This window comes from Lissotriton helveticus, chromosome 7 (assembly GCF_964261635.1).
Source record: "Lissotriton helveticus chromosome 7, aLisHel1.1, whole genome shotgun sequence".
NCBI lineage: Eukaryota > Metazoa > Chordata > Amphibia > Caudata > Salamandridae > Lissotriton > Lissotriton helveticus.
Window position 1 is genome coordinate 1,961,227,031 of NC_136068.1, and position 16,357 is coordinate 1,961,243,387.

At 48.5% G+C, this 16,357-nt stretch overlaps 1 protein-coding gene across 1 annotated transcript in view; it reads left to right on the forward strand.

Moving 5' to 3' along the window:
* The window catches only part of LOC144770018 (putative cation-transporting ATPase 13A4), a 380,863-nt gene that overhangs the window by 207,297 nt on the left and 157,209 nt on the right, over positions 1–16,357 (forward strand). The window contains exon 19 of the mRNA XM_078654211.1: positions 15,066–15,145. Coding sequence (XP_078510337.1) covers positions 15,066–15,145 — 80 coding nt within the window. The remainder of the gene's footprint in view (positions 1–15,065; positions 15,146–16,357) is intronic.

Genomic DNA, 16,357 nt, shown 5'->3' on the forward strand with positions numbered 1-16,357 from the left:
TTGGGCTAAATGAGACCCCACGTGTGAGCTATCACTAAATAGGCGTGGGTTTGGGTTGCAAGACATGTCTGACCACTTATCTCTGACTCTGGGTTGATAAAAAGGTCACCTTGGGTGAATCCGACAGCAGTGATCTGAGTCCATGAGAACTTCTGAAAATAACATGGATTCCTTGATATAACCTTTACCGACATTCTCAACATTGTGCGTACAGTTGTCATAGCGTACATTGACAATCTCTTTATTGATATTGACATAGTTATTCGTGTTTATTTCATGGGGTACATCAACATTTTTTCAACTGGCTACGACATTCTTATGTGTGCAGGAATTATGGCAAACATTGACATTGTTACTGCTGGTGTCAACACTGCTGTGCGGGCAGAGATTATGGCATACAATGACATTGCATTTATGGGTATTGACATTGTTATGCGGGCACAGGTTATGGCATATGGTGACATTGCATTGATGGGTATTGACATTGTTATGCGGGCACAGGTTATGGCATATGGTGACATTGCATTGATGGGTATTGACATTGTTATGCAGGCACAGGTTATGGCATATGGTGACATTGCATTTATTGCTATTGTCGGGCCTACACATATCATGTATTCAGCGACATCGTATCCACTCATTCCAACAATATGTTGCTGATGTCTGAGATTGGAACTGGTTGTTCTTCCTGCTGGTGTGGAAGAAGGATGAAGGTCTTCTCCCTATTCTAGATCTTTGTATTCTGATCTTCTTTGTGTGGAAGGACCATTTCAAAGTGCTCACCCTGGCCCCAGTCTGCCTGCCTTGGACCCAGGCAACTGGATGGTGGCGTTGGACTTGAAACACATTTATTTTCACATCATCGTTCTGCAGTAGCACAGATGTTGCCTGCAGTATCCCTTAGACCAAGAGCACTTTCAGTTTTCAGTGTTCCTTTTCAGCTTGACCAGTGCACCGTGGGTGTTTAAAGAGGTGATGGTGGAGATGCTGCCCATCTGTAGAGGTTGGGAATATTTACTTATTTAATGCATTTTTATAAAGCGCAGACTTTACCCGAAGGTGTCAGAGCGATGTACAATAGAACCAGTGACGTTACATGAGAGAACTGTTTCAGGAATGGAACAAACAAAAATAGCAGGCCATAGAGTCGAAGCAACGCAGACAGAAGGCACACATTATCAGTATACCAGTCTTCCCAATCCTTTATGACTGGTTGCTGAAGACTGGCTCAAATCAAACAGTCTTTAACCACCTCCAGGTGACAGGAGACCAGTTGACATCATTGGGCTTTTTATCAACTTCCCACACTCACCTCTGGAGCCTTTACAACGACTCCACTTCATTGGAACTATCAGAAAAACAGCACCTTTTCCGAAACCGCTCTCCACCTCAATGAGCGCAGGACACGCGTGCTAAGATCCCATTGTTTCAAGTCTTGACTTTGTGAAAGTGGCTCTGAGGCTTTTGGACCTCTCGGCCTCCTATATTGCGCTGCTGGACCACATCAGATGGGGCAGGAGGGCTCTGCAGTGGTTTTTGAAGTTTCTGTTGGCTCAGCACCTTTCGGAATCCATACGACTGCTGGAGGGGACTGCAAAACACCCACAGTGGTAGGTTCTACACCACAACTGGACCTGCTTTCCTGTCCCACCGAAAGCTGAAGGTGGTGGCAGATGCATTGTTGCGGGTAGAAGTAATCGGCGATAGGTGGAGGTTCATGGACTCGGTTAAACTTGCTGAATTGTGGATGATACGCCTAGCGTTCTTCCTGACCAGTAAGGGAGACTGGATGCAGGTTCTTACAGGCAACACTACTGTAATGTACAGTGTTGGACTTGGCCCGCAGGGCAGGTTCACCCCTAAACTTTTTGCTGTTATTTGTGACCCTGTGTCAGTGATTTTGGGTCTCTGCGCACTTTTCCCTGGGTCCCAGAGTGAAAGTGCGTGCGTGTAGTATGGCTGGCCTGCCCTCCCATAGGAATGCATGGGGAATGTGTGTGTCCCTGGTAGTTCCTGATGCGTGTCGGGAGTGCAGGCTCGAGTTTTGTATGTGTAAACTCGTGAGAGTGAATGCTGCGAGATGGTGTCTGTGGCATGTATGTGTCTAGAAGGGAAGTGCTACTTCTGGACATTGAGATATGTGTGCAGTGAGGGTGCTGGAGCGTGATTGGCTGGAGCTGGCTGGCATGCCAGGCTCCAGCAAGTCTGGATGGGTCCGCCCGGTGGTGAGTGTGAGATTAGCATGAGTGATGTGTGGGAGGAGTGTACCTGTGTCCTGGATGGGCTGGGTTTTCCCCACACAATGCTGGCTCCGCCCCCATGTGGTGTGTCTAACGACCCTAGCCTCCCCAGTGAAAGAAATGGGTGGTTGGGCCATCAAGAGTGCTCCAGAGCCAGCTGCAACTGGTTTTTCCCCCACCCTGCACCTTGAAACAAAGGATTTGTTAGTATAAGAAGGGGCTGTGTCCCCTTAGAAAATGTTCTGCTTTTGGATCCTGCCAGAGGGGGCTGTTGCTGCTGCTGGGGCCAGGAGGACCGCCACTTGGGGTGTCTCCCTGCCTGGAGACCCAGTGTGCTGGCTCTGGCCCAGCCTTGCCCCCCTGCCTGCCTCCAGCCCTCGCTGGAGCCTTGTCCTGTCCTCCAGTGCTGGGGAGCACTGAGGACTCCTTGCCTGCAGCCCTGAGAGCGCTGCTCTCTGCCTTCAACGCTGGGGAGCGCTGAAGTCTCCTGCCTAGCGCTTGAGAGCGCTTCATTTGGTTCTTAGCGCTGAGAGCGCTTCATTTTGGCTTCTAGCGCTGTGAGCGCTTTATCGTGTCCCCTGGCGCTTGGGAGCGCCTTTCCTTGATGTTAGCGCTGCTTGCGCTTTTTGGTGCACCAGCCGGTGCCCACCCGGCATCCTTTCACCCCGTGAGGTGACCGAGCGGCGCGGGTGCCACCCCACTCATTTGCCGCGTTATTTTGCCCAGGGTACCTTGCTATTGAAGAGCCGGTGCCCACCCGGCATTGCCCGTAGGATCACCGCCGCAGCCCAGGAGTGTGTGCTGCCCCCGCCGGTCCGCCGCGCTGCCTACCGCGACCCGGAAGTGCTGGGTCGGCGGGCCAATCGCTGCGCGGCCCGGGAGAGGCAAACAGGAAGTCCCGCCCCCGCAGCGGAGCCGTAAAGCAGCCTGCCGAGGCTCCCGAAGGAGAGGAGCCCCGCGCTGCCCAGCAGAGGAGAAGCCGGCCGTGTTCCCCGCCTCCCGCAGCACCAGTGAAGTCCGGTGAGTGCGGGGGCGGGTTCTGTGTTGTCCTACGAGCGGCCCCGTTGAGGGAGGGCTGCTCCACCGAGAGGAGCCCGTTCTTGGTTCTTTGAGCCCGAGAGGCTCTGGGGGCATTTTATTGGGTCCTGAGTCCCCCGTGAGGGACTCCCAGACCCCGCAGTTGCTGTCGAGCCCCGAGAGGCTCGTGGCCCCCCCCCCGTTTGCTCTGGGTCCCCCGTGAGGGACCCCCACAGCCCAGCGAGGCTGCCCCTTTGTTGTTGGAGCCCAGAGAGGTTTCCAAGGCGGCATTTGTTTGTGGGAGCCACGAGGCTCCAGGCGCTATTTGTTTACAGAGCCCAGAGAGGCTCAAGGGGGCACGTTGATTTCGTGAGAGCCCTGAGAGAGGCTCCAGCCCTTTTGCTTTGCGAGCCCTGAGAAAGGCTTGAGTGCCCCTCCGTGTCTGAGAGCCCAGAGAGGTTCTGAGGGTGCCATTTCCTTGCCCAGAGCCCAGAGAGGCTCACCAGTGCCACCGTGGTGGTTCTTGAGCCAGAGAGGCTCCAACGTTGCCCTAACTTTCCCTGCACCAGTTGCCCAGCACTTTGTGGGCAACTGCTACGTTTAGGCCCTGACATTGGGACACAGGGACTGTCACAGGTGGTGACTTATCTGAGTTTTGCGCAATTGTTCATTTTTGCTTACACCTCTGAATGTATTGTGATGCATCATGTGTTTCCCTTCTTACACCCCTACAGGTATTGTGATATGTAGGTGGTTGTTTTCTCCCTAGTACAGGTGGTGCTAGTGAGGTCCTGTTACCAGTGATTACTGGTTGTGTGCTCTAGTTTTATATTGTGTGCTACAGTAATTTTATTCTATGATCTAAGAAGTGCTAAGTTCTAAAAGTGCATACCCTTGACAGTGGTCCAGGTGGCCCTGTCCTGTACAATATCCCCTGTAAATTCTGCCCGTGCCTCTGGCACATTGTAAAGTGTGTGTTTTATCTAATGTGTTTTGTACAATACAAAGGCTATTTTTATATAACCTTGTGTGGAGTTTCCTTTGTGGTGGGCATTTGGTTGTTGTTGCTGGGGTGCGTGCGCAAATACTTAACTTACATCGCCTCCAAGTTTAGCCTTGCTGCTCGCGCCACGTTACCTAGAGGGTGAGCAGGGGTTATCTTGGCGTGTAACTCCCTTGCCCTGACTTGGGAGTGGTGGTCTCTGACTGACTTTGGCGAAAGCCCTGGCCAGCCGGGGATCCCGTTTCCAACATACTGCAACAAAAGTGGTGTTGTTAGTTCTGTGCAAGGATGCCCTGTGACTCCGGATGCGGCTGTATAGCGATAGCATCTACCTAGTGCACACCACATGGCAGGATATTCAAATGCTATGTCAGAGGAACGCTGCCAATGTTGCTAAGCAGATCACAATTGGCGGCTTCACTCCGAAGTGTCATTGGGCATGTTCCAACAATGGGGTGATCCGTGGGTCAATCTCTTAACCACCACAGAGTAGGTACAGTGACAAAACATGTGCACGTTGAAGTTTCCAAGGAAGATCTCACTCAGAGACACCTTTCAAGAAGGACCAGAAGGACCAGAAGGACCTGTCCAAAGCCATCCTAGTGACCATGAATCGGACAAGGAGAGTGTGGTACCCAGAATTACTGGCCTGAGTATTTGTCCTCCGCTCCGGGTTTCCCTTCAGGAGTACCCCTCCGGCTGCCCTTGGAGTACCCCTCCGGCTGCCCTTGGAGTACCCATCCGGCTGCCATTGGAGTACCCCTCCGGCTGCCCTTGGGAGTACCCCTCCGGCTGCCCTTGGGAGTACCCCTCCGGCTGCCCTTGGGAGTTCTCCTCGGGCTGCCCTTGGGAGTTCTCCTCGGGCTGCCCTTGGGAGTACCCCTCCGGCTGCCCTTGGGAGTACCCCTCCGGCTGCCCTTGGGAGTACCCCTCCGGCTGCCCTTGGGAGTTCTCCTCGGGCTGCCCTTGGGAGTACCCCTCCAGCTGCCCTTGGAGTACCCCTCCGGCTGCCCTTGGGAGTTCTCCTCGGGCTGCCCTTGGGAGTACCCCTCCGGCTGCCCTCGGGAGTACCCCTCCGGCCGCCCTCGGGAGTACCCCTCCGGCTGCCCTTGGGAGTACCCCTCCAGCTGCCCTTGGAGTACCCCTCCGGCTGCCCTTGGGAGTTCTCCTCGGGCTGCCCTTGGGAGTACCCCTCCAGCTGCCCTCGGGAGTACCCCTCCGGCCGCCCTCGGGAGTACCCCTCCGGCTGCCCTTGGGAGTACCCCTCCGGCTTCCCTCGGGAGTACCCCTCCGGCTGCCCTCGGGAGTACCCCTCCAGATGCCCTTGGAGTACCCCTCCAGCTGCCCTTGGAGTACCCCTCCGGCTGCCCTTGGGAGTACCCATCCGGCTGCCCTTGGGAGTTCTCCTCGGGCTGCCCTTGGGAGTACCCCTCCAGCTGCCCTTGGGAGTACCCCTCCGGCTGCCCTTGGGAGTACCCCTCCGGCTGCCCTTGGGAGTACCCTCTGTCGCACCAGAAGGTCAGGGTCCTGCCTCAGAGCCTACACATCAACCATGGAGATTGAGCGACAACAGTGGATGGCTTTCTATCTTCCTCCCGAAGGAGTTGGTGTGATCTTAGTAGCCGGTCGTTCCTCCACAAAAACAGTTTACGTGGGACGCTAGGAGAAGTTTGCTGTACGGTTTTCTCCCTGTAACATTCAGCCTTTAGAGACATTCACACCTCAGAGACACTGGTGTGCGGCCGGTGCAGCAGTTTTGGGCATCTGCCAGGCAGCTATGGGGGTATTAGTTCACACATTCATGAAACAACTCTGCTTGGTCAGCAATATCTGGCTGGAGGGACATTTTGCCCAGTCTGTCCTGCAGGTGTTCACTGTCTGAGCCACTCCACAGAGCCACCATCTATTGAAGTGGTGAGGAATCTGCCGTTAGAAGTATCCATCAGAAGAAAAGGTTACTTACCCTTGGTAACATTCTTTCCGCTGATGCTCTAACCGCATATACCTCACTGACCCACACCCTCCTTCCAGTTTCATGTAATGGACTCATTTCATCTGTGTTGATAAGATTCCAAAGTAGAGAGCAGCACACCAGTGCAATGGGTTTTCCAGTGTCTCCCCATCCGACGGTGAAGACACAGATCAGAAATAAACTAATGTCAGTGTGTGGAGGTGGCAATTATATAGCGGCCCGATGTCACATCGGAGGCAGTACCACAAATGAAATATTAATTTGAGGAGGAAACACTTTGGGCCAGATCAAAAAATGTATTTGACTGATGCTACTTTATGTGCTTGGTGATAAGTTAAGGTATTGAGTGGTGCAAAGAACATTTACCACTGTATTATCAGGGCACTTTTTTGGATGTGGTAATGTGTGGGAAGTATGTTTCTAAGTATTCATGTGAAGAATTTATTTGCAACGGTGGTGTGCCTGTTGATTTTTGTGCTTCAGTTTTTTTGTGCTGCATTATTGCACTGTTCTGCAGTTTTGTTGCAGTGTGGTTACTCGGTTGCTTACTTTATTGTTATGTTGTGCCCTGTTATGTGCTATTTGTGTTATGATGTTTTGTACAAGGTATTATATGACATTCTGCTATTTACAGACTGCTGCAGAGTTATGAGATGTATTAAAAGAGCAATGTCCTTACATGGGACTGCCAACTTACCACATGACCCATGGGAGGTTCTCCGGGTATGTATGGGGGAGGGGGTCAAGGGTCTAAAGAGGGGTAAATGAATAATCCAACTGAATTCGATTGACACCTCTTTGACAGGAGCATGCTTGATGATTTTGGAATAATTATGCTTTTAACAACTCTATAGCAGTACACACACATGTTATAATTATATGCTTGTTAAATTGATTCAAATGTAAGTTAAATCATGTGAGGTAAGATTTGAACTAACTGCAAATCCATATCCTGGTTTTTAAATGAAATAACAGATTATTATATGACATTATGACTGAGTGTTTGTTGTATAGGTTTTTTTCCAACACATACATGTGGCTCAAGTATAATATTTAGTTGTGCTGCAGCTATGCTACTCAAAAAACAGACTGCCTTTACATTTCGTGAAAAATATTTCTGCAAGTTTACTTATCCCTATTTAGTTCACATGGCGAGCAGGGATTTACACATATGCTGTTGGGTAGTAGGTAATGAGAGCGTTATTTAAGTACTGTTGACATGCAAATGAAACTAGCTTTGACAGTGGACCCTACAGGGACCTGGCACATGACCCGCCATCCCTAATTATTATACATATGGTGGGAGTCCCCCACGAATTATGTGTGCACACTGTTGAAGCACCCACTGCCACGGTGCAATCCAATACAGGATTTTAACAATTTCAAATAGTAGCAAAGGTGCACCACTTAACAAGAAGACAAAACAGACACATAACAAATTATCAGGTCCGTGTCTAGAACATTTTTCTTCAAATATCTTCTTTTATTCAAGATATATTAAAAACCAGTCATGATTGAAAAGAACAGCCGACGCGTTTCGTCCAGACAGATGGACTTCTTCAGGGCATAGAAGCAAATAAGGGCAGTCCTGGGAAATATCAACATCAGAGTGCCTGTGGTAGGTAGAGACTTCAAAGAGGATGGCAAGAGTTCATTTCAACAGTAATTATTGAAACAAGCATTTGTTAATCCAACAGTCTCACCACAATAAGGTGGGAAGGAAATGCAAAGGACAATCACCAGATCCAACCTTGATAGGTCTGAGATCCGACCTAGGGACATCTCCTGCGAAGTAATGACCTTAGAGAGATACTGTTGACATGCACTGTTAGTCCACAGCAAAGGAAGGAGTTGTATCCTACAATTGTATGTGTGTAGGGCTCTTTATAGTACGTTCATAGGTGAGAATGAACACATTATTGAAACAAAGAGCAAGGACTGTATGTTATAAGACATAACTACACAGAAGAGGCAGGGAAGATGACTCTATGGTGTCATATAGTTACTGCTTACCTATATACCGTGTTAAGTTAGCATGAGCTTATTAAATGTTTAAACGCCATTTTTCCTTTTTGCTGCTTCTGCACCCGGCACATAATTGTTGTTTTAGCTTTCAGCCTAGAAGAGCGTTGTGATTTACGTGAGAATAATATGTTTTTGCTCTGATATCAGCTTTGCTTGGTAAACTATGTCTGTACAGTGAGTGCTGAAGCTTCAAGGATAACTCAACACAGTATTGTTGTGAGGTCTGATCTTCGCACCTTCATAGACATAACATACATGCAGCTGCTGCCAAATTCTGGCTTTAGGCGCGTTTTATATTGCTTTGCTTAGAGCACACATACACACTTGATGCGGTTCGCATGCAGAGAGCTGGTGGAAGCTGATGTGATCTCTTCACACTAGGCTCTTGAGGTATGGGGCCGCCCTGCTAAAACCCAAAGAGACCTTCTTAGATATTAATATAATATGCTAGTTAGGGAGGGTGAGAATTAGGTGTTGTTAACCCTTATTCATTACAGCATTTTAGCATGCTGTCACCTTTTGCATTCTATGGACTAGTAACTATGCTGATAACTTTGCTTCTGATAATATGTTTCCTTGTATTATCTAAGATACTGCGTTTGAGAAAACGGCATTAGTAAATAAATATTTCAAATATGCTCGTGTCCTCATTTACTCCACGTTCTGGTTTGTAATGATTGTATAAAGAAAGAGTGCTCATGTGTTCCACGATGCCTGAGGTATCGTAAGTTCATGTTCTGGTTTGTCTAAACATTGGGAGTTTGTTATGACCAATGAGACACTGTAGCTAGCTCGGTAAGGGGATTTTGGGTACTGAGGTGAGTTTTGGGTCACCCTAATTCACTGAGATTCCAAATCTCTATGCACAGTTCTGTAGGAGAACGGAATCCCTGCTACAATGGTAAGATGACAGTGTTCATTTAAGGATGACGTGATTTTCAGTTTCTTTGAGCACTGCAGAAGGGTTGGGCAGTTCTGATGTCAGTGGGGATGTTGTTCCAGATCTTGGTTGCATGGTGTAAGAAAGCCGGCTTTCTGGTCTTCTTCCTGGATTTTCTTGTTTCTAGTCTGGAATTTCCTCGATTCTAGTGTTGCATTGTCCACCAGAGACCATTAGTTGTTGGTCAGTTAGGCAGGGGTTTTGTTTCTGATGACCTTCTAGTTTATGCAGCTAATACTGAACATGAGGCCAGCATGGAAGGGGAAAGGCCCGCAGACATTTCATCAGAGTAGGATGATGCAATTTAAGTTCATGAGAACTTTTCTGTTGTCTATTAATATAGCACAAGAGGAGGTCGAGTTAGCTCTGATGGCCAGTAAAAACGGTAAAGCCCCAGGCCCTGACGGGGTTCCAATTGATTTTTTTAAATCTAATATGGAACTTTGGTCGCCAATTTTAACTAGGGTCCTCCAGGCATCATGTGCTGTAGGTCTTATTGAATCATGGTCTCAATCAATCCTTTTGCCTATATTTAAAAAGGGGGATCGTCAATTACCATCCTGCTACCACCCTATTTCCCTGTTGGATTCCCTGGGAAAGTGGCCGGCCGCGTTATTTTAGAGCGTCTTCAGCAGTGGGCCACAGATAACAAAGTTTTGTCTGACCAGCAATTTGGGTTTCGAGAGGGCCTGGGAACAACAGAGCAAGCCCTCAATCTATCGCTGTTAATTGGTAAATATGTAACCGCGAAAGGGGGGGGCCCTCTATATGGCATTCGTTGACCTGTAAGCAGCATTTGACTGCGTCAACCATAACAAGCTAACACACACACATGCCCTTGGGGCATGTCTGTATACAACATGTGTAAAACTTGGACTTTAAGGGGTGCAACAGGGTATCCTTTTAGAACCTATTCACCCTTGAAATTGCATGTTTAATTTGCGAGTACCTATGGAGTACTCGCAAATTACGCATGCAATTCTCATTCATTCCGAGGCCTCTAGGCCTGTAGGAATGAATGGGAATTAATTCCTTATTTGTGGCACGCAATTTGCGATTCGCAATTAAGGAATTTTATTGAATCACATTTTTTTCTGTGATTCCTACATGCATTGCATTTTGCGATTTTTAAATAGCAAAGCGGTAAAATTTGCTATTTAGAAATCGCAAAATGTGGGATTGATGCATGTGCCCCAGAGACTCTAGACTAGTGAATGAATCCAGAAAATGACCCTTTGCTGCTGAAGAAATGTGTACTCCAGACCGGTGAATAAAAACAGGGAGTGGTGAAGGAATGCAAATATTGATTCAGAACTTCAAATGTAATTGAAGGAGTGATTGAGGGCAACTTAATGAGTGAAAGGTATACTTCTGGGCTGATGGTTTAATACAGAAGTTATTAAAAGCTGAAGAGAGTATACATAAAATGATTGCGGGTTACTGTGTGAATGTGGAGAAGCGTTATGGGCAGCGGCGGGAATTCAGAGAATGATTGTCAACTGCGTACGGAATGCAGACCCCAGTCCCTGCTAGCTAAACTTAATAGAACCTCTTTCACCCTCGTAACACAATCACTAATACCACATTCACTAATAGATCCAGTCAAGTCTCAGAAAATTAATCCTTGCTCAACCCTTGGTAGCTTAGCAAACGCCCAGTCAGGCTTAACCTAGGAGACAGGTATGGGTAACACCTTGAATACAAGACACAACACAATAAAAATTCAACACCAATTTTAAAAATTGTGAATATTTGTTTTTCTAAACAGCACAAACACGACAACAATCCCATGTAGGAAACCAGAGATATGAATTTTTAAAGCTGTAGGTAAAAATAGCGCCAAAAGGCGCCAATTGAAGATATCTGGAGGCATTGGACCGGGACAAAGTCACAAGCTCAAGCTGATCATTATTGAGGGCAGGACGGGCACAGGACCAAGTTAGGCCGGCTGAGAATTGTACCGTATGCCTCAGCGGTGCGGCCTGCACAGCATTGCTTTGCAAGGCTTTGCGTCATCCGGTGTCATTCCCAGGAGCTGTGAGGGCTGTAATGTGAGGTCCTGTACCGTGTTGGGTCGAGTTACGCTGGTTCCGATGTAGCTGTACGGCGAGGCTTTGAGAGGCTTCATGTTGACTTGCTTTGGTTCTGTTGAAGCTGTACGGCGAGGCTTTGCGAGGCTTTGCATTGTCCTGCTTTGGTTCTGTTGAAGCTGTACGGCGAGGCTTTGAGAGGCTTCATGTTGACTTGCTTTGGTTCTGTTGAAGCTGTACGGCGAGGCTTTGCAAGGCTTCATGTTGACCTGCTTTGGTTCTGTTGAAGCTGTACGGCGAGGCTTTGCGAGGCTTCATGTTGACTTGCTTTGGTTCTGTTGAAGCTGTACAGCGAGGCTTTGAGAGGCTTCATGTTGACTTGCTTTGGTTCTGTTGAAGCTGTACGGCGAGGCTTTGCGGGGCTTCATGTTGACTTGCTTTGGTTCTGTTGAAGCTGTACGGCGAGGCTTTGCGAGGCTTCATGTTGACTTGCTTTGGTTCTGTTGAAGCTGTACGGCGAGGCTTTGAGAGGCTTCATGTTGACTTGCTTTGGTTCCGATGTAGCTGTACGGCGAGGCTTTGAGAGGCTTCATGTTGACTTGCTTTGGTTCCGATGTAGCTGTACGGCGAGGCTTTGCAAGGCTTCATGTTGACCTGCTTTGGTTCTGTTGAAGCTGTACGGCGAGGCTTTGAGAGGCTTCATGTTGACTTGCTTTGGTTCTGTTGAAGCTGTACGGCGAGGCTTTGAGAGGCTTCATGTTGACTTGCTTTGGTTCCGATGAAGCTGTACGGCGAGGCTTTGCGAGGCTTCATGTTGACTTGCTTTGGTTCTGTTGAAGCTGTACGGCGAGGCTTTGCGAGGCTTCATGTTGACTTGCTTTGGTTCTGTTGAAGCTGTACGGCGAGGCTTTGAGAGGCTTCATGTTGACTTGCTTTGGTTCTGTTGAAGCTGTACGGCGAGGCTTTGAGAGGCTTCATGTTGACTTGCTTTGGTTCCGATGAAGCTGTACGGCGAGGCTTTGAGAGGCTTCATGTTGACTTGCTTTGGTTCCGATGAAGCTGTGCGGCGAGGCTTTGCGGGGCTTCATGTTGACTTGCTTTGGTTCTGTTGAAGCTGTACGGCGAGGCTTTGCAAGGCTTCATGTTGACCTGCTTTGGTTCTGTTGAAGCTGTACGGCGAGGCTTTGCGAGGCTTCATGTTGACTTGCTTTGGTTCTGTTGAAGCTGTACAGCGAGGCTTTGAGAGGCTTCATGTTGACTTGCTTTGGTTCTGTTGAAGCTGTACGGCGAGGCTTTGCGGGGCTTCATGTTGACTTGCTTTGGTTCTGTTGAAGCTGTACGGCGAGGCTTTGCGGGGCTTCATGTTGACTTGCTTTGGTTCTGTTGAAGCTGTACGGCGAGGCTTTGCGAGGCTTCATGTTGACTTGCTTTGGTTCTGTTGAAGCTGTACGGCGAGGCTTTGAGAGGCTTCATGTTGACTTGCTTTGGTTCCGATGTAGCTGTACGGCGAGGCTTTGAGAGGCTTCATGTTGACTTGCTTTGGTTCCGATGTAGCTGTACGGCGAGGCTTTGCAAGGCTTCATGTTGACCTGCTTTGGTTCTGTTGAAGCTGTACGGCGAGGCTTTGAGAGGCTTCATGTTGACTTGCTTTGGTTCCGATGTAGCTGTACGGCGAGGCTTTGAGAGGCTTCATGTTGACTTGCTTTGGTTCCGATGTAGCTGTACGGCGAGGCTTTGCAAGGCTTCATGTTGACCTGCTTTGGTTCTGTTGAAGCTGTACGGCGAGGCTTTGAGAGGCTTCATGTTGACTTGCTTTGGTTCTGTTGAAGCTGTGCAGCGAGGCTTTGCGGGGCTTCATGTTGACTTGCTTTGGTTCTGTTGAAGCTGTACGGCGAGGCTTTGCGGGGCTTCATGTTGACTTGCTTTGGTTCTGTTGAAGCTGTACGGCGAGGCTTTGCGGGGCTTCATGTTGACTTGCTTTGGTTCTGTTGAAGCTGTACGGCGAGGCTTTGAGAGGCTTCATGTTGACTTGCTTTGGTTCTGTTGAAGCTGTACGGCGAGGCTTTGCGAGGCTTTGCATCGTCTTGCTTTGGGTCTGTCGAAGCTATCAGCTGATTGGCAGCGCTGTGCGAGGCTTTGCGTCATCTTTTGTTGGGTCGCGCTGGTTCTTTGTTGCTTTGGATAGATAGGAATCCTCTAGTAGTGGCCAAGGGTTCGGAGGGTTTGGATTGCCACTTCGGGGCTAGGACTCAGTCTCCCACAATGCACTTGCACAGTTCAAGACAAGTCAAGTTACCACTGGTCAGCTGGGATGTCCTCTCCTTGGCTTTTCAGATGACTTCTTCAGCTCTTTTTTACCTGTTGCTGCTATCAGGGAGTCCACTGCTTTCCTTTTGGAATCAGGCTCCGCCCTTTCTTTGTGGAGCCTTGTGAGTGCAGCAGGTGCGGTCTTTAAGAGTGCATCCCTTTCTTTCTTTTTCAGGCCATCACCTGAGGAGCTCCTGCAGCTCTCCCATATTTATTGCCCATTCTGGGATGGCAGGAGAGAGGGGGGCATTTCAACCAATACGGGTAAAACAACCTCCCTCTGCTATTTCCACTTTCTGTGAACTGTGGCATATTTTTACCCGGAATGCACTGTTCTTCCAAAAATGAAAATGGAGACATTCTTTCCTCGGTGTGTGTGTCTGTGTAATCCAACCCAAAGGTGTGGTTAACAACTCACCACACTCTCCTTCCAGCCCCTCTCCTAATGTGATTAGGGGGACTCCCATCTTGCAATAGATCTGGGACGGGAGATTGTCGGGTCCTGTGATATGAGGTTCCTACAGGGGCTCCTGCCTTTGAAGTCCAGCTCCTGTACCTGGCCCCTTCCCTTCACAGGCTTCTGAAGGAAGCCAATCTCCTCCCATCAAATGTCTGCATTGTTTCCGTCCGAGGCCTCTTCACTCCACTCGGAGAGCAGCTGACCAATCGACAGAGGCTGCTATAGGGCTGCTTAAGGTAACTCTAAGATAGTAAGTTCTAAAACTACTGTTCCTGTAATAGTAATAATACATCTAACCATGGCAAGTTGTTGGATGTATTGTAACCATCTTTCGATAGCTTTTGAATGATATGTCTGGCTAGCTCCAAACAAAGTTAGACTTAATTAAGTTTAATAGAGCCTTCCCATGTTGGCCTATGAGGCTAGCAGTATTACAGTTGGGAAAAACAACTTTGGGTGTTTTTCCTTACCAGGGCCAATAAAACATCATTTATAATGTCCCTGCTTTTTATATAATGCACCCTACCCTTGGGGAACCTAGGTGGACCTTAGGGGTGACGTATACATCTTACAAAGGTAGTTTTGGACTTTGGAAGTACCTTTAATTTTTAAGTCGAATTTAGACCTAGTTTTATTTTAAAACCATTCTGGTTTAAAATTACATCAGACAGCAGCGCACCCTTTAGTGCATTAAGTCCACTGGAGTCTCTAAACCTACAAGGCCTACCATATACTAGGGACTTACAGGTAAGTTGTCTTTATCAATTAGAATTATACCAATTACCATATACCTTTGGTGAGACTGGGCCTGGTTAGCAGAGCCCAGGGCACTTCTTCAGTCAGTATCCACCAGCCTCTGTCACAAAATGGGGGTAATCAGAGAATAAATTATGACTTTCCTATAACCACACCATGCAGTGTAGATTAACTAATATTTGTAATTACCTCTAAATAAATAACACATTTGTTCTTGTTCAAAAACACCTGCATCTGTGTTTAGATATCTCTTTGTGCGGCTGTTGGTTTTCCCTCTACACATATAATTTTCTTCTGTATCCCTTTTTTTCACAGTTACTAATGAAAGGTGTTGTTTTTGCCAGAATGTCTCCGGGACAGAAATCCAGTCTGATTGAAGAGTTCCAAAAGTTAGAGTATGTATTTTATTTGACAAATATCTATTGTTCTTGAGGGTGAACAAATCTGTAATCATTTTGGAAGGTGATGTAGAAATGTAAAACACTGCTATGTTTCATTGGCCTGCGTGAATGTTTAGGAGGGTAAACAACCTTTACAATGCAACTTTTACATCGCAGAGCCTTTACAACGCAACCATTACAACGCAAACTATTACAACGCATTGCTCTGGGGGGCGCTCTAGGATAGGGAATAGGTTAATTTACTATCCAATAACCTTCCCTAGTGCCCACGAGGACTGGAGTTGGAATAGTAAATTAAACTATTTACTATTCAGCACCCCAAAGCACTATGCGTTGTAATGGACTGCGTTGTAATACTTGCGTTGTAAAGGCATGCGATGTAAAAGCATGCGTTGTAATGTCATACATCCTTTTAGGAGCCCTAATTATGCTTGGAGTTTTAAAAGGGATGCACAGTGGCCCTGCAGACGAGCCAGACAACCCCACCCGTGATTCTGAATGTAGTAGTGGTCTTGGTGTCAATCATGACGTTGTGTTCCATATTTGTAGTCTGATACTTTCTAAACAACCCTTGTCATAGCTAAGAGGGCCATAAGGATGGCGGGGGACTTCCGTCCGCCCGCCACCCTAGCGGTGCTGGCACCTGCAGCCAGTGGTGCGGCGGTCCCGCCCTCGGCGATTAGGATGCCACCGCCACCGTGGTGGTGGCATCCTCCATTCCCATCATTGTGGCGGGCGGCGCTCACAGCACCACCCGCCACAATGCTGGGAACGCACTGCGTGCATTGTCATGCAGAGGGTGACAGGCTCCGTGGGTGCCTGCCACCATGTCCATGACTGTGCAAGGGGGTACCATGGGTACCCTCCATGTGCACCCACCCAATACCCTAGGGGCCCGTAATGGGCCCCGTAATCAATTTCTGCATGCCTATGTCGCCACGGGAAGGCATGTTTCCGCCCCATACTAATGTGGATGGCGGTGTCTAGCAGACACGCCACCATATTAATCCCTTTTCCGCCCGTCGACTTGTCCACTGGGTGGAAAAGCGTCGGACGGTCTTCCCATCCGTTGCGGTACCCCCCGCAATACTAATATGGCGGGGGTAAATGGGTGGCCAGCGGGGAAGGATGTAGGGAGGATCGCCACCACCCTGCGGGCAGTGGCGAACCGCCCTACATCCTAATGGGCCTCTAAGTTTGGAACAT